General features: G+C 44.5%; 1 protein-coding gene across 2 annotated transcripts; it reads right to left on the reverse strand.

Moving 5' to 3' along the window:
• Window positions 1–238: 238 nt before the first annotated feature.
• Window positions 239–15,503, reverse strand: Sec14l6 (SEC14 like lipid binding 6). Of its 2 annotated transcripts, XM_077796813.1 has the most exons (12): window positions 15,450–15,503; window positions 13,563–13,638; window positions 7,321–7,364; window positions 5,793–5,852; window positions 5,526–5,714; window positions 4,861–4,956; window positions 3,062–3,122; window positions 2,857–2,940; window positions 1,082–1,188; window positions 855–994; window positions 593–762; window positions 239–351 (listed from the first exon to the last, which is right to left on the reverse strand). In XM_077796813.1, exons 1-12 carry the CDS (start codon window positions 15,501–15,503, stop codon window positions 239–241), a joined length of 1,194 nt encoding a protein of 397 aa, XP_077652939.1. The 2 variants fall into 2 exon arrangements, with proteins under 2 accessions (XP_077652939.1, XP_077652940.1); XM_077796814.1 differs by lacking the exons at window positions 593–762; window positions 13,563–13,638; window positions 15,450–15,503 and having other exon boundaries at window positions 309–351; window positions 7,321–7,332.
• Window positions 15,504–23,711: the final 8,208 nt, after the last annotated feature.

Genomic DNA, 23,711 nt, shown 5'->3' on the forward strand with positions numbered 1-23,711 from the left:
CGTAGGAGATAGGAGTAAGGATAGAATATCTATGTTGCTTTGTTGAGCCGCCTGGCCTCCACTAGACCACCACCCCAACAGCTCCTGAGGAACAGGCCAGTTGTGATGGCAAGGCTGCAACCTGCTAGAGTGGGATCCCTATTTCTGGAGAGGTTGGACAGGGGTCTGACCAGGGAAGGCCATGAACTCACTGAGGATTCAGAGATCAAAGAGGAGGATGTGGAACCGAAAGGTTTGCCTAGAATTTCTCCACCTTTTCCATGAAGGTTTGGTCTGGGAGTAGCACTTCCACGGTGTAGCTGATGTGTTTAGAATGAACCAGGCTGTAGGTGTTGTCGAACCTTAAGACATCTGCAGTGAGCAATAGACATTCAGACAGGATGCTCCATCTGGGACCCTGCCCTCCATGGTGGTAAATACATGTGTGGGTGCCCAGCCAGGGAACCATTGCTAGGGCTGAGAGCCCAGAGCCAGTCCCACACTGTGTCTATCAGAACCAGGGACCCTTACCTGGTGGGAAGACCTGGATGACCTTTGAAGACTCCTCCCCCGCCCCCACCTCCAGGTGGAGCTGTTTCCTGCCAACACTCACAGACACCAGTCTTGAGGCAGGTGAGGCTCTCATCCTCAGGCACCAGATGGGCATTGTAGCGCTGGCTGGGCAGCACCTCTGTCATCTCCCCAGCCCTCTGCCGCTCCCCCATCTTGGTCTTCAGGAAAACCCCAAAGCCAATGTCTCCACCATCTGATGCAAATTGCCACCTGCAACAGACAGAGCCCCACTGATGACCTCCTGCCCGGGCCCTGGAGCCTCTTCCAGTTGCACCCAGGTGTGGAGCGGTCGCTGTCCCTACCTGAGCACACAGCCTGGGAACAGGATCTCATTCTCCACGTGCTGGGAGGAGCCACAGCCCACGGTCACTGTGTGCTCATACTGCATCCTCACCTGCTTGCACAGGTGGTAGCTCTTGGGCACCTCACCCCCGTAGTTGATCTGTGGGTGAGGGTGGGTGAAGGTGGGTGAGTAGACACTAGGCCACGGTGGTCTCCCCTCTGTCCCCATCCTCTGGGCACTCCATACCTTAGTCATGCACTTGGGGTTGCCATCAGGATCAGTTAGAGTCCCCCCAAACTCCACAGGCAGCTGGTCGGGGCTGATGAACTTTGACAGCTCCTGCTTCCAGTTGTCTGTGTGGGAACAAGAGGGGGCCTCCAAGGGGCTCAGGGATGGCAAAGGGGACCCAGCCCAGTTTTGACCTATATCCATGTGTTCCCCTCTCCTTGAAGTGCTTCTGGTCTTCATTCCCAGGAGCAATCCTGTGCCCAGGGATGGAAGCTGAGTAGCTCTGGGCCTAGGCTTAGAACTCAGCATGTGCTTCTGTGACTAATTCCTGCCCCAGGCCTGCTCCATTCTCACTGCCCCTCTAGCCTGGCCTGTCCAGGTGTTGGCTCATTGATTATCTTGACAGGGAGTCAGACTAGCAACTTCTGAAGCCTGGGGTCTAGGACAGGGAGACTGTGACCTAGGTTTTGCCATCCCTTAGAGACCGAACTACATCCCTTACAGTCATTCCCTGCTCTTGGCTCCCAGAGGTCTCTAGCAACCTCAGAACTACAGGCCAAGCTTGTAACAATTCCTATCAAGTTTGTTTACCCCAAAGGAACAGAGGCATTGCAGGAATAAAGTAAAAGAAAGCAGAAGTGAATACCTAACATACCATGGTACAGAAATGGACTGCTGAAGCATAAAAGTGATGAAATAATCTAAGGGGAAAATCCCCCAAATTTGACATGAAAACATAGCACTAAGTTAAAAATCAGATAATAGGACAAATATGAACTGGGGAAAATGTGTGCCACAAATATGCCAGGATTAGTCAATGTACTTAATATGTAAAGAGCACTTATAAATAAATAAGAAAATACTTCTGTAGAAAAGGGGTATGAGACCACAGGAGGCAAAAAACAAGAAATTCAAATAACCAATTTGAAAAAGTCCAACATCACAAGTCATAAAAGAAATCCAATGTAAAAAATAATAATTATGGCCAGAGTCTTTTAAATTATTAATTCACAATTTTGACAAGAGTGTAGAGAAATGAGCACATTCATACATAGTTGGTGAAGTTAAATTATGCATTATGCATGGAGCACAACATTGTTAAACGTACCATAGGTCCTAATAAGTGTTTTTCTTTGAAGGAAGAAAAAAAATACCTCTTGTTTTTATACAATGGAAAAAATGTGGATGTGTACAAAAATCTATAAAGATATTCACTAATGGTAAAAATAATACAACCTAAATGTAATTTTGCTAAAATGGAAAAATGTTTATCACATGATAAGTGATAACAAAATGGTAATAAGTGGGAAGCACATTTTAATTTAATTCCTTTGAAATAGACAGTAGATGTTACCAGTAGTTCCTTCAGTGACAAGATTTTCCCTCCTTCCTTATCCATTTCTGAATTTTCCATATTTCTAAATAGAATGAGTTGTATAACTTGGAAAAACCTGGGTCTCATTCTCCTCACTTTATGGATGGATGAGAAAACTGAGACAAACACAGCAAGTGATACATCTCTCTTCAGCTAGTAAGTTGCAAAGCCAACCTTTAAATCCAAACCTCCCAACCTCAAATCAGGGCCCTCCTCCATCCTGCCTCTGGAGATGACTCTCGCAGACCCTCCTGGTCCCTTTGCCCTCTTGCTAGTATGCACATTACCAGAGCAGTTGCCACGAAGCTGTGGGTCCCAAAGCCTGGTACCCTCAGATGCAGGTACCATCAGGTCTGCTGAGGGGCAGAACCTAGCTCAGGCTCCAGGCTGCAGAGGAGGCCCCAGACGACTCACTCACCTCCCAGAATCACCACCTTCCTGCATGTCTCCTTACTCATGTAGGACTTAATCAGGTTGAAGGCCACGGCAAACAGGCTGGGGGCTGAAACAGGCACAGAGCTCTCCCTTGGGCAGTCAGCTGGGGGAACTGGCTCTCCTGGGGTCTCAGGTGCCTACCCATCACCTCCACATCTCCCAATCCCCAAATGGGTTGATTCACTTACGTCTCACAATAATTATATGCTTCAAAATCTCAGGGTAATTTGCCTCGAGTGCAGAGAGAAACTGTGGAGTCAAAGAAGTGAAATGTGTATAAATACTATCCCCTATGTCTGTCCCACCCTCGAGGCTCCAGAGGGCACACCCTTGGTTGTCCTTTACTGCCAGCCATCCAAGACATGCACACAGATGCTCAGACACATAGTAGAGCCGCACTTCCCAGTTGAGTCCTGGTCCCAGTCATCTCCTTGATGCCATTGATATATATAATTTTTTTTTTCAGGTACCAGGGATTGACCTCAGGGGCACTTGACCACTGAGCCACATCCCCAGCCCTATTTTGTATTTTATTAGAGACAGGGTCTCACTGAGTTGCTTAGCAAGCCTTGCTAAATTGCTGAGGCTGGCTTTGAACTTGTGATCCTCCTGCCTCCACCTCCCAAGCTGCTGGGATTATAGGTGTGCACCACCGCACCCAATCTCATTGGTATATATTCTTAATAGGTAGGTCCCCACTCACTGCAGACAAGAAAATTCCCATTCAAGACTCTAGAAGGCTCCCTCCCCTATGACTCAGACAATAGTTCAACTTCAGGACTGAGATAGACTTGCTGTATAATATTCAAAATTGCAAGGCATGTTTTTTAAAATTAAGTTATTTTGATATCATACATCTTACCTTATCCAAGTGTAAAATTCAGCAGCTTTTAGTCACAAGGTTGTGCAACCATCACTGCTATCTAGCTCCAGAACATTTTTAACTGACCCAAAGGAAATCTTGTAACCATGAACAGTAACTCCCCATTCTCCTTCTCTCTGCCCAAGGCAATCATGAGTAGACTTTCTGTCTCTACAGCTTAGACTATTCTGGATGTTTCATCTACAGAAGCTTCTTGACTTTACAGTGGGGTTGCATCTAGATAAACCCTAAGTAAGCTAAGTGGAAAAAGCATTGAATCCACCTAAGCTGCAGGACACCCTGGCTTAGCAGCACAGAGCGTGAGTTGTTTCCCCTTGTGATCGCAGGACTGACTGGGAACTGTGGCTCACACAGCTCAGCATCAAAAAAGTACTGTATCCCATATCACCAGCCCAGGAAAAGATCCAAATTCAAAACTTGAAGGACAGTTTCCAATGAATGCCTATTGCTTTTGCACCATAGTAAAACCGAATGATCATGAAGTAGAATCGTTTTAAGTGGAGGAACATCCCTTTTTTGTTCAGCTGGATTTCATTTCATACCATGTTTTTGTGGCCTTTTCTTTAAACAGATAGTAAGAATACTAATCAAGCCATTACAAAAAAAAAAAAGTTTAATTTAGGTTCTATGCTATCCTGAGTGAAACAAAAAGAAAGGAAAAGTAAAACTTCTGCTTCTGTGGCCCAGGCCTCTACTCACTTTTCCTTCCCTCCTCAGAACCCCTAGCACCTACTAACTCCCAGGAAAGAAGCAACAAAGAATGTCAGAGGCTTGAAGCTGTTGGGGTGGGCAGCTCCAGGGGAGAGGAAGATCAGTGGGTATCTGGGAATGAGATGGGAGTATGAAAAGGGAAAGGCATCCACAGGTCCCCTGGTAGGTCTGGGATAGACTTCATTGTGACCTGTTGGGTACCCGGTAGTGACTTTGGGATGCCAAGTCTCAATGCAGGACTGTGGGTTTGACACATTGCTGCCAATGCTTGGGTGGATACTTACCTGGCAATGGGAGACAGGAGGACCACTCCCATCAACAATTGGAGAGGGAAAGGCCCGGTATTTGGGCCACCTGGAACCCTGCTGGGGAGGAGGGAAGGGATCACCTCACCTCCTGAGCAAACTCCACTCCTGGCTTCCACAAATGCCGCAGGCTCAGCCCCTCCAAATCAACAATGGCTGTGATTTTCTCCACCTTCTTTCCCAACTGCAAAATAATATCAGGAGATGAGTGTCTGTGAGAGTCAGTGTCCCCCATGTCCCAGCCAAGGCAGGGCTAGGCTTAATCCTAGGGCATTGGTTTGTCTTGGTTTTTCCTGGCTTGGAGGTTTCATGTGGAGAAAGGTGCAGAGAAGGGGCTATTCTAAGCAAGGCCAGAACCAGAATGGCCCAAGGCCTGCCTTCTTCATCCGTCCACTATAAGGCAAATCACTGTGTCTCAGTTCCCTTCTCTGTATAGGGGGAATGAGATATCTCCCTCTTCAAATGAGGCTGCGGAGGGCAGGTTAGCCCAGAGGCTGAGTACGACCCTGGGGACAGTCAGGAGAGGAATGAGTTCTAGCTCAGCCGTGTGTTTTGTGGCCTTGGGTAGATCTTTGGCTTCTCATTCCATCCTGGGTGCCACTAGGAGCACAGGAGTCAAGGAGCTTTGGGAGGCAGATTCTGGATGTGGGTCCAGAATATGGGAAGGTGCATGGGTGCTGTGGGGCAGCCTTGAGGGTGCCGGGCAGCAGGCTGTGTGTGTAGTGGGGGTGGGGGTGTGGCAGGTGCTCACACCTTCTGAGTCTGCAGTTCACATTGGTGCAGGAGCAGCTCACAGTTCTGGAACTTGTCCCTGAGCAGATCCTGTTTGGAGGTGGAGAGGAAGAGGCCCTTGACATCCAGGCCTCCTGCGATGTGGTACCAGAGGGGGCCACCCTCACGGTCATGGCCACAGATGCTATTAGCGCCGTATATCTTGACGACCTGGATGACCACAAGAAGGGGGCTCAGGGTCTTGGGTTGAGGGTCTGGGAAGCAGGGGCAGGTTTGAGGGAGACATACCTCAGGAGGCTGCCATGCAAGGATGTTGTCCAGGTCCTGTTGCTTCCGGAACTCCATGTGCTGCGGAGACAGGACAGGGGCTTAAGACTTGGCTTGTCCCAAAGGCTTCTGCAGAGACCTGGGGATATCAGGCCAGGTGCTTCTGCCTGCAACAACTAAGGGCCAACTAGAGCATTCTCAGACCCCACCTACATAGAACTGAGGATGGGTACAGAAGGGGATACCATTCTGAGAGGGAAAAGAAAGAAAAGATCCAGAAAGGGCCAGGTGAGACCTGATTCTCTCCCTGCATCCTCCATTTGCTCTGTCTGTTCCACCCATCCCATGGCCAACCTGGGAGTCTGCAGAGCAAAAGTCAGCCAATATGGAAAACAGTATGGAGATTCCTTGGAAAACTGAGAATTGAAATACCATTTGACCCAGTTATCCCTCTCCTCAGTGGGCTATCCTCAAAGGACTTAAAAACAGCATACTACAGGGACACAGCCACATCAATGTTTATAGCAGAACAATTCACAATAGCTAAACTGTGGAACCAACCTAGATGCCCTTCAGTAGATGAATAAATAAAAAAAAATGTGGCATATATACACAATGGAATATTACTCTGCAATAAAACAAAATCATGGCATTTGCAGGTAAATGGATGGATTTGGAGAAGATAATGCTAAGTGAAGTTAGCCAATCCCCCCCCCAAAAACAAATGCCAAATGTTTTCTCTGATATAAAGGAGACTGATTTATAGTGGGGTAGGGAGAGGGAGCATGGGAGGAATAGATGAACTCTAAATAGGGCAGAGAGGTGGGAGGGGCAGGGGGTTAGCAAGGATGGTGAAATGTGATGGACATCATCATCCAAAGTACATTTATGAAGACATGAATTGGTGTCAACATACTTTATATACAACCAGAGATATGAAAAATTGTGCTGTAATATATGTAATAAGAATTGTAATGCATTCTGTTGTCATTTATTTTTTAAAAAATCAATTAAAAATTTTAAAAAAAAGTCAAACTCTATTCCTTGGACAAAAAAAACCTAGACTCTCTATGGAAGCCTGCAGGGCATGGCTGATGGGCCTGGATCACCCATGCAACCTTGTCTCTCTCATTGTTCTCTACAATGTGACCTCCCTGTACTTCTGGAGGCTCTTGGATTGTGCCTTCTGCTTCTTCTCTTCACATGCCTGCCTCCTTTGGGGCATTCATGCCCCAAATGACATACTCATGACCAACCCTCCCTCCCTCCCTCCCTTCCTTCCTTCCTTCCTTCCTCCCTCCCTCCCTCCTTCCCTCTCTCCATCTCTCCTGTTTTACTGTTTTCATTGTACTTCCCACTCTCAGGAATTCTCTTATTTGTCTAGTTTATTTGTTCATCTGCTTTCTTTTTTCTCTCTCTTCCTGTCACATCACTCTTCTCCTAGCACAGAGCCAGGTTTACTGTCAGGACCGAATAAATGCTGAATGAGTGAATTTGTGTCTTGAAATAAAAAGCAGGACCAGGCTAAGCTGGAGGATATTGTACTCACCTTCCGCAGCATGTCCTCTGATTTTTGCAGGTCAAAGCTCCGAGCTGCAACAAGAGGACAGGACCATGATTATAGAATCCTAAGGCTTGCTTTAGGCATCAGAAAAGAGCAGCCCTCCCTGCCCCACTCTCCAGGCTAGTTTTGTCTCCTCTTATTCAGAGCACCCTGATATCCACACCTGGAGGCACAGGGGGCTCAAGCAAGAACCAACGTACCCTTCCTGAGTCCCAGGAAGATTTGTTTCAGACCACTTGGTTCCCTAGGCTGATGATGGTGGAAATGTCCCTCTCTGGGCCTTGGAAGTGGTGGGAAGTGAAACCACTAGCCAGGAGGAAGGTAAGAAAAGAAGGTATCCAAAGAAACAGAAAATTAAGTCCCTGCCATATCCACTGCTACTGCCAGGATCTTGGGGGTCCTTTTCCTGTTGTTCCAGAAAAGTCAGTGAGAAAGCAGACCCTCCAAATCTTGTGGCTGAGAATTGTTTAAATCTGCAAATCACAAACTTTTTGGCCTCAGAAACCCTTTATGTACTTAAAAATCATCAAAGATGGCAATGAGCTTATGTTCATTTGGATTATATCTGCCCATATTTACCATATTAGAAGTTAAAATTGAGAATTTTTTAAATACAAGAATACATAAACACATATTCCCTTTCATTCAAAGCAATGATGTCATTACACGTCACGGAGCCTCTGGAAAATCTGGTATAAGAAAACAAGAATGAAAAATGCAAATAATGTTAGAGTCATTAAGAAAATAGTTAAGGGTGGGGGTTGTGGCTCAGTGGTAGAGCGCTTGCCTAGCATGCGTGAGGCACTGGGTTTGATCCCCGGCACCACATAAAAATTTTAAAAATAAATAAATAAATATAAGGTATCATGTCCATCTACAACTAAAAAAAATTTAAAAAAAAAATAGTTAAGACATTAGGAACTAATGATCCAGAAAGATCTTGGAACACTTGGGTTTCCTGGAGCATATTTTGAGAACCATTGGTTTAAGTTGTGAATAACTTAAAATACATGAAGAGTACAAATCAAAACTTATTTTCCAATATTGTCACCAACCTTCAGTATGACTTCGGGACAATCTTTTCTCTCTTGAGGTGCAGTTTCCTTACCTCTCAATTAAGGCTGTCCATTACCCAACAGCCCTACTTCTTAGGTTCCACCTGACAAAAGCATTTGCATATATGTGCAGAAGGGAACAGTACAATGTTATCCCTTCTGAAGTATTTGTAATAAAAAAAAAATGGAAACAACCTGAATGTCCAGCTCTAGGGAACTGGTTAAATAAATGGAGGGTCCGTCTATACTGTAAAATACTATATGACTATTAGAAACGATAAGATGAATTAATATATAGATTTTTATGATGTGACTATGTTCAGAAAGTTCTACTGTAATTTAAATTTTAAAAAAATAAAATAATAGTGCTTTTCACTGTCAGTGTGACTCAGCTTTCTATTACTATAACAAGTCCCTGAGATAATCAACTTATAAAGAGAAAATGTTTATTTTGGCTCACAGTCTTGGAGGTTACCCTCCGTGATAACACAGACCTATTTTTTTAGGCCTTTGGTAGGAGGGCAGCACATCAGGCAGAAGCAGGTAGAGAAGCAAAACTGCTCTCCTCATGGCCAGGAAGCAAAAGAGAAAAGGAGTGGGCCATGTGCCCAAGGACCAGAGGACCTCCCACAAGGCCCCACCTCTTTAGGGTTTCCACTACCTGCCAGTAGCACCGAGCTGAGGACTAACCCTTTAACACATGGGTCTTTGGGGGACATTCTGAATCAAGACTGTAGCAACTAGTCACTCTTCAATATTTAAATATGTAATTCAACTGGTCCATGGAGTAGATAAGGCCAACTTTGTCTTGCTGAGAAACAAGGGCTGCCAAGTGGGGGTCTTTTAAATCAACCATATAGAGTCACTTTTCAGAACATTCTGCAGTCATACAACAACACTGAGGAAGAAGAAAAATTTCAGTGACCTGGGGTAATGTTCTCAAAATAATAGGTGAACAGCCTGGTGTGGTGATGCACACCTGTAATCCCAATGACTCAGGAGGCTGAGGCAGGAGGATCGCAAGTTTGAGACCAGCCTGGACAACTTAATGAGACCCTGTCTCAAAATAAAAAATAAGTTAGGCATGATGGCACACATGGGTAAGCCCAGTGGCTCAGAAGGCTGAGACACGAAGATAGCAGTTTGAAGCCAGCCTTAGAAATTTAGCAGGCACTAAGTGACTCAGAGAGACCCTGTCTCTAAATAAAACACAAAAAAGGGCTGGGATGTGGCTCAGTGGTTAAGTGCCCCTGAGTTCAATCCCTGGTACCAAAAATACAAAAAATAAAAAGGGCTTGGGTTGCCAGGCATAGTGGCACATGCCTATAATCCCAGTGGCTTGGGAGGCTGAGGCAGGAGGATCTTGAGTTCAAAGCCAGCCTCAGCAACTTAGCAAGGACCTAAGCAACTTTGTGAGATGCTGTCTCAAAATAAAATATAAAAAGGGCTGGGGCCCTGGGGTTGTGGCTTAGCGGTAGAACACTCACCTAGAACATGTGAGGCCCTGGGTTCTATCCTCAGCACCACATAAAAATAAATAAATAAGGGTATTGTGTCTAACTACAAAAAAAAAATAAATAAATATTTTTAAAAATGAAAAATAAAAAGGGCTGGGTATGTGGCTCAGTGGTTAAGTGTCCCTGGGTTCAATACCTGCTAACCCCCCTAACAAAAAAGCTTGGAATGTAACTAAGTGGTAGCTCACACTCCTGTTTTGAAGCCCCAGAAATGCAAAATCATCATCATCATCATCATCATCATCATCATCGAACAAAACAATATAGAGTGTATTAAGTTGATGGTACTTTAAAAAAAAATGTTACATGTAAATTTACCTCATGGCCATGGCAGAATTATGATTTGGATAGCCCCTTTTCCCAGACCTTCCAGATTTTCCATGATAAATATGTCCTGGTTTTATAATCAGAAAACTATCTGGGGATGTTATAAACAAATGAGAGTTAGGTCCCAGCGGGTCCTGCAGGCTGAGAAGGTTTTCAACACATGGACTCTTGAGGGACAAACCATAGCAAAACTTCCACCAAATCAGAAAAGAATCCTGATTGGAGTCATGAAGACCTGTATAGGAACTGGAGCAGGTGGCCTCCTTCCATTGGAACTCAGTTTCCTCATCTGTTTATTGGGAAAACAGCTGTCTGGGCCAATTCTAAGCTCTCTTTCTCTTAGAGTCAACTTGTCCTTCTTGGCTCATTCCACTTCCAACCTGATTCAACAGCATTTCTATTAAGTGTCCTTGGCTGGTGAGAACCAAGTGGTTTCACTTGGTCCCTTGTGCCTTAGGCTGGTCCCCATTTTGACTTCATTTGGGCTTCAAGACAACCCTGAAAGCTGAGTAGGAGATAGACTCTATTTTCTTGTAAAGAGATGAGAAAACTGAGACCCAATAAAAGGAGGCCATCTGTCTCGAGTCCTATGCAGCCAGTAAAAGACACAGGTGTGATTAGCTCCGGTCTTTGGGACTTCAGTTGGGATTCTTTTCTGATTTGGTAGCCATTTTTCTGTGGTTTAGATGTGGTTTGTCTCCCAAGGGTTCATGTGTTGGAAGATTGGGTCTCCTATATAATGATGTTAACAGGTGGTAGAAACTTCTAGAGGTAGAGCCTACTGGGAAGTTATTGGGGGTATCATCCTTGGAAAGGATTTAAGTTCTCATGGGACTCCAATTAGTTCTTGTGAAAGGGTTGTTGTAAAGAACAAGATCCTCTCTGAATCTTGCTCTGGCTTCCTGTCTCACATGTGATCTCTCCCTTTGCATATATTCCCACCATAGTGCCACCCACTGTGACATGACTCATTCAAGAGGTTCCTCACCAGAGATCAAATTGATAGGGCCACCTGATTTGGGACTTTCAATTTCAAACTGTGAGATAAATAAGCCTCATTTCTGTATCAACTACTTAGTCTCTGGTATTTCATTCAAGTAAGAGGAAAGGGACAAACACAAGTTTGAAAGGAATTCGAGGTAAAGAAAACTGCCTTCGTGAAGACCTTGAGCTGGGGAATCCTGTTGGTTAAAGTATCATGACTTATAAAACAATACACCAGGCTCAGAGGCAAGTTGCCCTCACTGATTTTATGAAGACGGTTCATCACCTACTAGGTTTTCTCTGTCATTCAGTGATTTGAATCCCTATGTAATCTGCAATAGTTGGGGTAGGCATGATCATTAACATGGTTTAGAATGATTTCCTCACAGACCCTGAAAACAATTCTGACCTTACTTTCTATCAAGAAGGAGTCTGTGTGGGAGTTACAGCTACATTCTCAGAGCCACAGAATAAAAGGATCTCCTGTCTGTGCGTTTGGATTCTGGGATTCCAGCATTTATCTCAAATGCAAATTCTTCCCCAGACTCATTCTCTGAAAAGATATTAAGTGATTGGCATCTATATTACCTTTAAAGAAAAGAGTAACAGTAAAAAAAAAAAAAAAAAAAAAAAAAACAAAACACCCATATCCTTTAACCCTGAATGTCCCCTTTCTGTTCTCCAAAACTTAGGCAAGTTAAGAGAACAGTGAGAGTAAGCTTGGACCAGAATTTCCAGATACATATTATCTTGAAGGATACTGTCTTTCTCCCATATACACTGGGGTAAAGGGCAAGCTAATATTATCTGTAGAAAAGTCCTTTTTACATGTACACCAGAACAGTTGGTCCTTGGGATACTGGTCATATAAACAAACTGTCTCTGTTGCCTAACATATAAAATTGTCCTCTCAGCAGAGACTGGTGTGAAACTAAGGGCACTGTGGAAAGGAAACATGTCACTCATCCAGCAGGCCACCACTGGACAAAATGCAATGAGGGAGAGGAGGCACTGCTTGGCAAAGCACCTTGAGGGATGGAGGTGTTATGTGTTCAGCCTACAACCCCTGGACCTTCCTCATAAGTATTTCTCAGTAAAGCCTTATGCCTCATACCATCTCTGGGTATTTTCTTTGGTATCTCACCAACCTATCACCCTTTCCTGGCACAACTGGGCTGTGAACATGACAGCCTCTAAAATCAGACTGACCTGGATTTGCCACTTGCAAGCATGGTGAAATTCGTCAAATAGCTTAATTGCTCTGAACTACAATTTCCTCCAAACAAAAAAAAAATGAGGCTAATAATAATCTCTACCTCATTGGGCTTCTGTGGAAGAAGAAGAAAGAGGAAATAAAGGAGGAAAAAAATATATTAAAATTGCTTTATCCAGTTCCTAGTACAGAATTAGTGCTATGAATAATATGGCAGTTATTATTCCTTGAGGGAGCCACCTCCAAGATGGCTGTTAGTGGTCCTCACCTCCTGGTATTCATGTCTGTTTAGATCCCTCCCACACTGAGCAGTGCTGAGCTGCATAACCAATAGGATACTGAAGAAATTATGGAGTATGATCATAATGGTGTTATCATAAAGACAAAGACATTTTTTTCCTCATTCTCTCGCATCATTCACTGTGGGAAAGCCAGCAGCTCTGTTCTACAGATACTCAAGCTGTCTTCTGGAAAGCTCCTGTGAGGAGGAACTGAGGCCTCCTGCCAACAGCCAGCACTGACTAGCCAGACATGCAAGACATCTTGGAAGCAGATCATCCAGCCCCATCAAACCCTCACTTGACAGCAGCCTTGAGCAACATTTTGTCTGCAACCTCATGATAGACTATACCAGAACCTCCCAGCTAAGACCCCCCATAAATCCTGGCCACAGAAACTGGGAGATAATAAATGTTCCTAGCTGTTTAAAACAGCTCTGTGTTGGAGTACAGCAGCTTACTCTAGCCTTGGGTTCTATCTACATCCATTCAATAAATAGCTACAGAAGAAAAAAAAATAAATTGTGTCTACATGGAGCATGTATAAACTTTTTCCCTTGTCATCATTCCCTAAATAATTCAGTATAATAAAACATTCACATAGCATTTGCATTTTATTAGGTAACATAAGTCATCTACAAATGATGTAAAGTATATAGGAAGAGGTGAGTAGGCTATATGCAAATACTATGCCATTTTATGTGAAGGACTTGAACACCCATGGGTTTTGATATCTTCAGGAGGTCCTGGAACCAATCTTGTGGAAACAGAAAGATGGCTGTAATTTGTTACACAGCAACAGATACCTTTCACATGCCCCTGACTCTCATCCCACTGCATCCTCTATCCTCACCTCGGAGCCAGCGCAGGAGGAAGGAGTCATCAGCATTGGGCAAGGCAGATAGCACATCCTGGACATTGACCCGAAACTGTGGACAGACAGATTGGGGAGAAGACTGGGATCAAAGAGTTTCCACGGTGCCTCCGATGCCTTCAGGGGGCTGGCGAGCCACCCTCAGGCCTGTTGGGTTTGCTGGCCCCTGAGTGAAGATGACACACCAAGGCTAGGAGAGCCAGGACCTGGGTTAAGCTGTGGCAATTCTTTTTCTCTCTATGGAAAGTGGGATAATAATCAACTAGCTGCTCCAACCCTCAGAGAGGATTGCATGTGGATTAAAGGTGGAAAGGATCCATGAGCCTGACTTTTCCTTCAGGGATGTGGGGATAGGGAACAGCCTGTTTCAGGGACCTGATCTTTATCATCAAGGAGCTTCCAGGCCAGATCAGGTGGCACAGTAGCTGCAAGAAGTATGAATTATAGAGATTGAGGAGTTTGTCCCATGTCACCTGGCCAGTGAGTGGCAGAGCCAGCAGGCTAATGATGAATTTGGGTTAGAGCCCATCATCTAGGCCCCAGGAAGGAATGACTTGGCACATCCTGGGAGAGAGTCCTTCTCAGATGATCCCCAGGAGTTGCTCAGGGCAGTCCAGCTGGCCCTGCATCCACCAGACAGGATCTGAGGGCTGAGGTGCCGCTCTTGGATGGATGTTGCTGGTTGCACTATGACTAAAGTCAGCCTTTAACACTAATGAATCTGGAAGGTGAAAGAGCACTGGACAGAGCCAGCTTCCCCAGTGTGGCCTTGCCTGAGTCACTTTCTCTATTTCTGAGTATCTATCTCTTTGACCTTCAAAGAGAAACTGAACCTCCTCCAGGTCTCCCACCTGAAATGAGCTGATAACTTTTGTCTTCAGTATCATGAAGGAGTGTTTAGCTCTAAGCTAAACTAATCCTGACATGAACTGCTATTGTATCTATTCCCTAAGTGAGGAAACTGAGGCTTAAATGCTCAGCCAAGATGAGCATTTCTTTGATCTATTCTTGATCCCAATGAGTTTCTTGTTTTGTTTTGTTTTGGTTGTCATTTTATTTTTGGTACAAGGGATTGAACCCAGGGGTGCATAACCACTGAGTCACATCCTCAGACCTTTTTAATATTATATTTAGAGACAGGGTCTTGCTGAGTTACTTAGGGTCTCACTAAATTGCTGAGGCTGGCTTTGAACTTGTGATTCTCCTGCCTCAGCCTCCCGAGCCACTGGGATTACAGGCATGCTCCACTGATTTCAGTGGTCTCGTAAGAGGATTCATTCCTGGCTAGGGCAAAATATCACTTTCTCAATGTTGAAATTCTGAGGGCAGAATTGGGGCCTCCTGTGCCCCTGGAAGTGTGTGATCCCTACAGCCATGTAAGAAAAGACCTTGAACCTCTGAGGGACTCTCCCCAGGATAGAGAGGAAAATGCACTTTGTTCATGCTTCCCCTTGGGTTGTAGCTGAGGATGTAACCTGCCATGCCAGCCTCTCCCCATAGGGCCTGCAACCCTCACCTGTGTTGCCCATATAGGAACCATATATTCTTAAAACATGGCTAGTCTGAGTTGAGGTCTATGAGTATAAAATACAAGATTTCAAAAACTTAGTAAAAACAAAAACAAAAATTCACAATGAATCTTACACTGACTACTTGTTGAAGTGGTAATAATTTAACTAAACTGGGTTCACAGTATATCTCTATTGGTTAGGGCTGGTGTAGCTTCTGGCTACCAAGATCTTAAGGGTTGGAAAGAGACCCAGAGCCCTGAGGAACTTCAAGGGCCTTGGGTCCTTTGCCTTGTGGGGCAGAAGAAAAAAACCGAAGCTGGTGTAGAACTCTCTCCCACTCCCCCTGCCCCCTTACCTGAGCCAGTGACTTCTCCTGGGATGGGCTCAGGTCACCCACTTGTCCACTCATGCTGCTTATGGTATCAGGGGTGGGATCCAGCTCAGTGCTCCTGGGTTCAGGCCGTACTCTGTGGTTCCATCCAGACTGCCTGCCTTTTGCCCAACTGGCAGCTCCACCCACAAATACCTCTGTCCAGAAGACCTGTTCCTTCTTATTGGACCTATAGTTCTTACCTTGATGTGACTGGCAGGGCTCATTCCTTGCTGGATGCCTGAGACACTGGCCCTTGAACTCAGACTGGCTTGGATTCAAAACCTCATTTGTAAAATGGTGACAGTGTAAGTGTTGCTTGCCTCATAGCATTGATGTGGTCATGTTGAAACTGGCACTACTGTTGGCACCCACATGGAGGCTGGCACCCACATGGAGGCTGTCCTCCACCCTGCCTCTCAATTCCTTACTTTCTACTCCTATGGTCCCATCAGATGCCTCCCTGAGCCTAGGAAGACCACTTCTCACCACAGACAAAATGGAAATCACTTGTGATCATATCCCAGGCTCCATTTATCATCTGTGTCTGGACAACTGCTCTTGGGGCATGTGGCTTCAAGGTTGAGAAAGAGACTTTCCAGGCCCAGCATATGTGTGTATAAGTGTGAATTGAGCCACACCAGACCTGGGAACCAGGGTAAAGGATAAGGGGTGAGGGAGTAGGTGGGGAGGACTCATTTACAGGCAGAGAACAGAACAGGTTATGCCTTGCTTGCAATTACTCCATGCTGTATAGAACAGCAGTGTCTAGCTCTAAGTTATTTCATTTTATAAAGCAGTAGTTCACCCTGAGCTCCTCCATTTTGAGTACAAGTGCTAAGACAGAATGACTTGGCAACTTGTCTAGACAAATGGGTAACCACTAGATGCTGGGCATTTAGAGCTTATTGAAAAGAATAACCTCAAACTGCACAGGATAATCATAAGGCACAAGCTGATAAATTAATTGTGCTGATAAAAAATGATGACCTGTGAACTTACTGAATTAAATTAGAAGCAGATGGATATATGGGTATATCAAACCCAAACCATGTCTGTAAGCTTATCAGACACACCAGATGTAATCCCCTCACCTGGAACACATAAGAGAGTGGTAAGGTGGCACACACTGACCTGTCATCTCAACAGACCATCCAGTGAATTCTGCCAGGAGGTTGACAAAGCAATGAACTCCGGACTCTATAGCAACTACCATGTGGACCTTTCCAGAACAGCTCTTCCATCCTGAATGGAAGAGGTGGGAGGGAGCTGAAGGAGCTGGGGTATTTATGCAGCGACTCTGGACAGTCCTGGGGTCAGAGTTGCCCCCAGGGATGTCACTTCGGGCCTGCTGGACTCTGAAGGCTGGAGAAGGGCCTTGGGCAGAGAAAAATAAATGCTGCATCTGGGAAACAGCAAGTTGGGAGGATGCAGACATACAGGCAGGGCAGGGATCATTTGGTGGGCTCCATGTCAAGTTCAAGGTCAAAGACTTCATGGTCTTTATGAGCCCCAGCCTATTTCTCCCCATCTAACAGAGCCTAGAAGAGGAAGCAGCAGGTCTGAGGACCTACAGCAGTTGAATGACAACAGGATTGTCTGAACCTGGCACTTAGTTAGGACACTATATCCCATGTGCTTGGCATCAGGCAAAGTAAACATAGAGAGGAGAATCCGCCTCCCTTGCAGGACAGGGCCTACCTAGCATCCAACACACCCATAGGCTTGTGCTTTAACCATAAGGGACAAATTCAGGGACTTTCCCCTGCTCCTGCCCTGGCCCAAGTTCTGATCTTTTACCTTTGTGTCCCTGCCCCCAGCACCTCTAACCCACCTTTTTTTTTTCCTTTTTTTTTTAATGTACATTCATTTATCGCAGAATTAGTTCTTGTGCTACAAATTTTTGTTTCTTACATTTCTTCTGAGATATATATTTCTTCTGTGAACTTCTTTTGGTTTAGAGCAATTTGGTTTAATTTAATTTAATTTTTTAGCAAGGACACCTTACTGTGGCAGGGGATTAATCTTTCCATGGGCTTCTTAAGTACAGCAGCATATCTTGGGTGCTTGCTCACACCTGTATCTGTTCTATGACCAAAGAATTTACATCTAAATCCTTAAGTTCAACACTACTCTCAGCATTTTTAAACATGTGCAGCAAGTAAATAAATAATTTTCAAAATCCAGTACTCCTTATAGACCACTGACGCTGGGTCCAATGACACTATTTGAACTGAGCATATCTACCAGCTCCACCATAACAATGGAATGAAAATTCTTGAAGCTGGCTTCTGAGTACATCTCTCCTCTTCTCCAAAGCCTGCCATGGCTCCTTGCTACCTTCAGGAGAAACAGAAAATTCCTTAGCCTGGACTTAAAGGTATTTTGAATCCTTCCTGAGCTGATTTCTCCTGCTCTTCTCTCTGGAAGCCTTTTCACTTTTCCCTCCCCTCCCCTCTCCTCCCCTCCCCTCCCCTTCCCTTCCCTTCCCTTCCTATGTTGTTCTGTCTCCTTGGAAGGCCCTTTCTTGCCACAGCCTGCATCCCAAACGCTGCCTGCCTCAAGACCTTTTTCAAATGCAACATCTTTCCTATTTATCTTATTTGCTGGGAAATGAAATCCCACAACCCACTGTCGTCTTCCATCTGTCCAGCTGTTGTAGTCATGCCCATTGGGTTCCTTGAGAGTCTACATATGCCCACCCCGGGAACCACTGGGATGCATTGTACACAGTGAGTGGTCAATAGAGCTTACCGAAGATGGGTTGGCAAGGGGAGCTGGGAAGGACCACCACTCTGTTTTTGGTTTCCTTAACCAGAGGAAACACAGATCTGATGCCCCAGGTGATTCCTGACCTACCTGTGTCCTGTCTATTCCCCAGAGCAGGCATCAGCCAAGCTCCCTGCCTCTTATCCATGTCTATCAAAACTGCCTGACATGTGTCCCATCCCAGCGACCATGAGTTTTCATCCAGTGAACTCATTCCTACACTAGCCAATGTGTTACATTTCCCAGGAATGTGAGACCCTGGTCAGTTATGAGGATGTTCTGAAAAGCCCTCAGGGTGGAAATACCTCCCTTTCCCCCTCCTTGTCTACTTCCTTTCTCTCCACCCTTTCCCTTTTCCCTTCCTCTTTCCTTCCTTCCTTCCTTCCTTCCTTCCTTCCTTCCTTCCTATTTCCTTTTTTCCTTCCTCCATTCTTCCCTCTCTTCCTTCCTTCTTTCTTTCAACATTTATTAAAAACCTACCATGTGCCAGGTACTGGCCTGGGCACTGGAGGCCAATTAAACCAATATGACCTGGTCCCTGTCCTGAAAGATCCCACCCCCAGAGGCTTGCAGATATGTAAATCAACAGTTGCATCCTGGGTAAGCTGAGCCAAGATGAGGAAGTCCAGGCAGATTGGGAGCCCAGAGGCCTAAGATGAACCTAGGGACCAGATGTCGGCATTTATTTTGAAAACAGAACAATGTTAGGTCTGTGCTATGGTTTGAACGTGGCTTCCCCTCCATCCAAAGCTCATGTTGAAATTTGGTCCCCAGTGTAATAGTGCTGAGAAGAGGTGAGACCTTTTAGGTATGATTAGGTTGTAAGGACACTGCCCCTGTGAATGGATTAATGATGCTCTTAGGAGACTAGGTTAGTTCTTGTAGGTGTGGGTTATTGTAAAGAGGCTGTCTCTCATGTTTTGCCTCCTCTTCTTGTGCCCACTGACTTCTCTTTCCTGTGTTATGATGCAGCATGTGGTCCTCACCAGATGCAGCTGCCCAATTTTGGCCTTTTGGCCTCCAGAATCATGAACTAAATAACTTTTTCCTTTATAAATTACCTAGTTTCATTTATTCCAATATGAGAAAAGAAAATAGAAAAAGACAGCTTGCAAAGGGAAAAGGGAACAACATTTGTGAAGCCACAGAGGTGCAAGTAGCATGGCTTCAGCCCAGGGTAGTGGGGACCATGCAACAGAGGATGGCTGTGGACTGCAGATTGAGGATGGTTGGTAAGGGCGCCTAGGGGAGGAAAGTAAGGCAGAGATCTAGATAAAGCGCAGACACCTGGTACGAGCAGCAACAGAGCATGGAGGGAATATTAATTTTTTGAGTCCGTTGTAACAAAATACCACAAACTGGTTGGCTTAAGACAAAAGAAATTTATTCTTTTACAGCTCTAGAGAATACAGGTCTGAGATCAAGGTATTGGCCATGATCTCTCTGAGTCTTTGCACAGAATCTTTCCTTGCCTCTTTCTAGCTTCTGGTGATGACCATGGGTCCTTGACATTACTCGGCATTCTGCTACAAGACTCCAATTTCCACCATTCACGTGGCATTTTCCTAGTGTATCTTTGTCTTCACATGTGGGCACGTGTGGACAGCAGACATATTGGATGAGGGCCCACTGAATAACGGTATCTTAACTTGAATGCATCTACAAAGACCCTATTTTCAAATAAGGTCACAATCAGAGGGTACCAGAAGCTAGGAATTGAACATATTTGGTTGAGGGGGGCAGATACAGTTCAACTCATAACAGAAAGGGACAAGTAGGTGGTTTCATTGACGTTCTCAGAGGAGACAGCCATGACACCTACTCTGATTTCACATATCCGGTCAGTAAAAGTCTGGTCACCACCAGTGCCCAGGCCCAGCCAGGAATGTCAGCGCTGGTCAAGACCAAATTCGACACCATCGCTCCCTCTGCAACCAGGTGCAGCAACAGCAGTCTGGCTTCAGCAGGCAACAAGCAGTTTAAGCCCCTTAGGAGACCAGTACTTTTTCAACTGGGGGAGGGACACTGGTCTGGAGGATGTGGAGGACAACTGGAATGATGCCAAGGATTTGCAGGCCTCAAGTCCTAGCCTCAGAGCAGCCTATATTTGCATCCTATCTCTTCTGTGGCTGCCTGGTTCTGTGACTCTGGGCTGGTTGCTCAGTCTCTTGAGTCATTCACTTCCTTGAGGAAGAAAAGGGAATCCCCCATGTTCCCACAAGGAACTGAACTGGGCACTGAGTGGTTGTTCAGTGCCTGTTGACTACTTCTTAAAATATTAATTATATTAATAAATGAGTTAACAGGGGAGATTCAAGATGATGAATTTGAGAAAGGCTGCATTTCCAGTTACTTTATGTTCTAGGATGCAAGCAGCCAGAATACTCCTCCTCAGTGAGATGGGTAAAAGAGGGAATTCAATGGGACAGCCAGAGATTTTGAGAGACCCAGAAATCTGAGTGCATGGAACAAGAGGCAAGAAGACTACATTGGAACCAAGCCAGTGACAAAGACAGCATTGGTGCTGGTTCACCACAGGGGGGAGGAACAACACCAACAAGAGAGAAACATGATGGACAAATTTGGCATGGAAAAACCCAACAGAAAAAAAAAAAGGTCTGAATTTAGCTGAACAAGAGGCTACAGAGCAAGCTGGTGTTTGAAAGTGCTCTGTGTTCCTCTACTGACAAGGAAATAGCTGAGAGGGAACCATCTTGAGGAGGCCAGATGCAGCTTGTTGCCCCAGGAGCCCAAGAGATTATAGCAAATATTATCATCCTATCCCAGCAATCACCTACTGTGTGGCCTAGGGTGTACCTAGCAGAACATGATTGAAAGAAACACAGAGGGTGACTGTACCCAGGTGGGTTCAAGTCAGAGATATGAAGGAGAGTGCAACTGACTTTCCCTTTGAGTCTGGTGCCTCACAAGAACAGCTGGAGAGAGGCAGGAAACTGAACAGGCAGGTGTGATTACACAGGGATTATACTTGGGGACTGAGCTTGGGAAAGCTACATTCATGGGCAGTGGAATGTGCGAGACCTGTGGAGAGTTGGCTCCCCCAACCTATGAGTAAAATTCTTAGGAGATGGCTAAATCTAGCCTTCAAGCAGAGACCAGTGTTTGCCCAGCACTAGGGGTGTGTTGATCTAATCTTTCCAGAGCAGATACCACCCAGTAAAGTCCCCAAGTCCTGACGGGAGCTAAACCTCAGCCATTGGAACTTCCCATTTAGAACTCTGCAGCAACCCCATCCTGAGAGTTCATCAATCTGATCTGTACTGACAAAACTCTTAGAAAATATTTCTCATTCTATTCTACCTCGTACGGGTGAGAAGGGAAGCTGAGAGCTATTTCAACCACTTTCAATTCTAGGCCAGTCCAGTTGGCAGCTTGGTGAGCAACACAAAAAGAGGAAGGGTTTAACAAGCCCCATCCCTTGCTCTCCCGAAAGCATGCTTACCCTGCCCCCCCCCAAAAAAAAGGGAAGTCTGGCATAGGCAGCGAATATTCACCTTTGTTGACAGTTTTGACTACCTCAGTGGAGACAATTCTTTCATTTTTTAATTAAGATTTTTATTTCCTTCTTTTCTTTTTCTTTCTTTCTCTCTTTTTTTGGGGGTGGTGATGTTCTTACTGTGCTCATTGGTTCATTGACATACATGCATGTACATTTTTGTTTCTTTTTTCATTTTTATCATTTTTTAATGTTTGTTATTTTTCTTTGTCTTTTGAGAGTGAGGGAGTTTTGTTCATTTTTATTTTGTTTTGGTTTTGTTTGTTTCTTTTTCTCTCCTTTTTTCCTCCCTCTGACAGCCAAATTTTATTGTTCTCTCTTTATTTATTTTGATTCTTTTATTTATTTTTTTCTCCTCCTTCTTCACAGCCATCACTAGCTACATCTCTTCTGAGTTCTCTCTGTTCACATTTTGAACATTCTAAACTTTCTTTTACCTTTCTATCAGATTTTCTTTTCTCTTTACCAACAGCATTTTTACCATATTTTAAAACTATTTGGTTTATATAATTCCCGAACCCACCCTTCATGTTGTTGTCATTAGTACTGTGGATTGCACAGTTGATACTTACTGTTTATCACCAGATCTAGTTCATAGCTATTCCTTGCTGTTGGTATTGGCAACTGCTGACCCCACCATTCCTGTGTGTGTGTGTGTGTGTGTGTGTGTGTGTGTGTGTGTTTAGATGTTGATGGACCTTTATTTAATGAGCTTATCAATATGCAGTGCTGAGAATAGAACCCAGTGCCTCACACATGCTAGGCAAGTGCTCTACCACTGAGCCACAACCCCAGACCCTACCATTCCTGTTTTTGTGGTAATTCATGTTGTAATAGTAGGCCCCCAGTATTTATTTTAATGCTGTGTATTGTTCACTGTTGATGTTCCTGTCATTTGTTTCCCCATTATCCAGGAGGTGCTGGGAATCTACTGCAATAGTGGAAGTGTAAGTCCACAAGGAAGAGCTTCTGCTACTGAACTAAACCCGGTCAAGAGAAAATGCACCTTACTCCATGCTCATACTAGCTATGCTCAAACTTCAATGATTTTTTAATACAATGAATAGGTTAAACAATAAACCCAAACCAATGACCAATCCCCAAATAGGAATGGCTGGGCAGGGGGACTTTAAGTCCAATTTATGGACATCCCCCAACAGCAAAGCAGAATTAATAAAAAGACTGGACACTACACCTGTAAGGGATCTCAATCTAGATCATATCCATACCCTTTAGAATATATAGAGGTGTGAAATGAAGAAGAGCAATCACAGAGGGTACACCCCATATACCCTGCTATATATAACACAGTTTCCAGATCTACAAGAAGGACCCCACTCTTGTGAGACTTACAGGGAAAGTGGGATCCTTAAGCTCTGAGATAAGGATATACACTGTTTCAAAATACACTAATCATTACCAAATAACTAGCAGGGAAATTATATTATAAAACTCACTTGTAAATATATTGAAAATCTCACAACAACCTGATATCCCAGAACACTTTGTTAAGAGAAGGCTGTATCCTAAAAAGGTCAACACATAAGAGAATAGAAATCCATCCTAACAGATGCACAAAACCAAATATAGGCATACAAAAAATATTAAAAAAAAACAACAAGAGAACACGGCACCTCCTAAAGTTCATAATTCACCAACAACTGACTCCAAAGATATCGAAGTGTATGAAATGCCAGATAAAGAACTCAAAAGAATGATTATAAAAATGATCAATGAATTCCAAGAGAACACATAAAAATATCTAAATGAATTAAGGAAGTTATTACAGGATATGAGTGATAAAGTCAATAAGGAAATAAAGATAATGAAAAATAACCAAACAGAAATCTTGGAAGTAAAAGGCAAAATAAATCAAAATATTCAGTTGAAAGTCTCCCTAAGAGAGTACACCATGCAGATGACAGAATCTCAGAGCTGGAAAACAAAGTGGCCAGCTTGAA

Source organism: Urocitellus parryii, chromosome 3 (assembly GCF_045843805.1).
Source record: "Urocitellus parryii isolate mUroPar1 chromosome 3, mUroPar1.hap1, whole genome shotgun sequence".
Taxonomy (NCBI): Eukaryota; Metazoa; Chordata; class Mammalia; order Rodentia; family Sciuridae; genus Urocitellus; species Urocitellus parryii.

What these genes read in the sequence shown, in the direction of transcription:
- Sec14l6 (XM_077796813.1), bottom strand. Translation starts at nt 15,503, where the DNA reads ATGAGTGGACAAGTGGGTGACCTGAGCCCATCCCAGGAGAAGTCACTG. An exon ending in CAGAGGACATGCTGCGGAAG is followed by an intron (nt 5,853 to 7,320) that starts GTGAGTACAATA and finishes CTGTCTCCGCAG; the next exon opens with CACATGGAGTTCCGGAAGCA. An exon ending in CTGCCTCAAGACTGGTGTCT is followed by an intron (nt 352 to 592) that starts GTGAGTGTTGGC and finishes TGCTCACTGCAG; the next exon opens with ATGTCTTAAGGTTCGACAAC.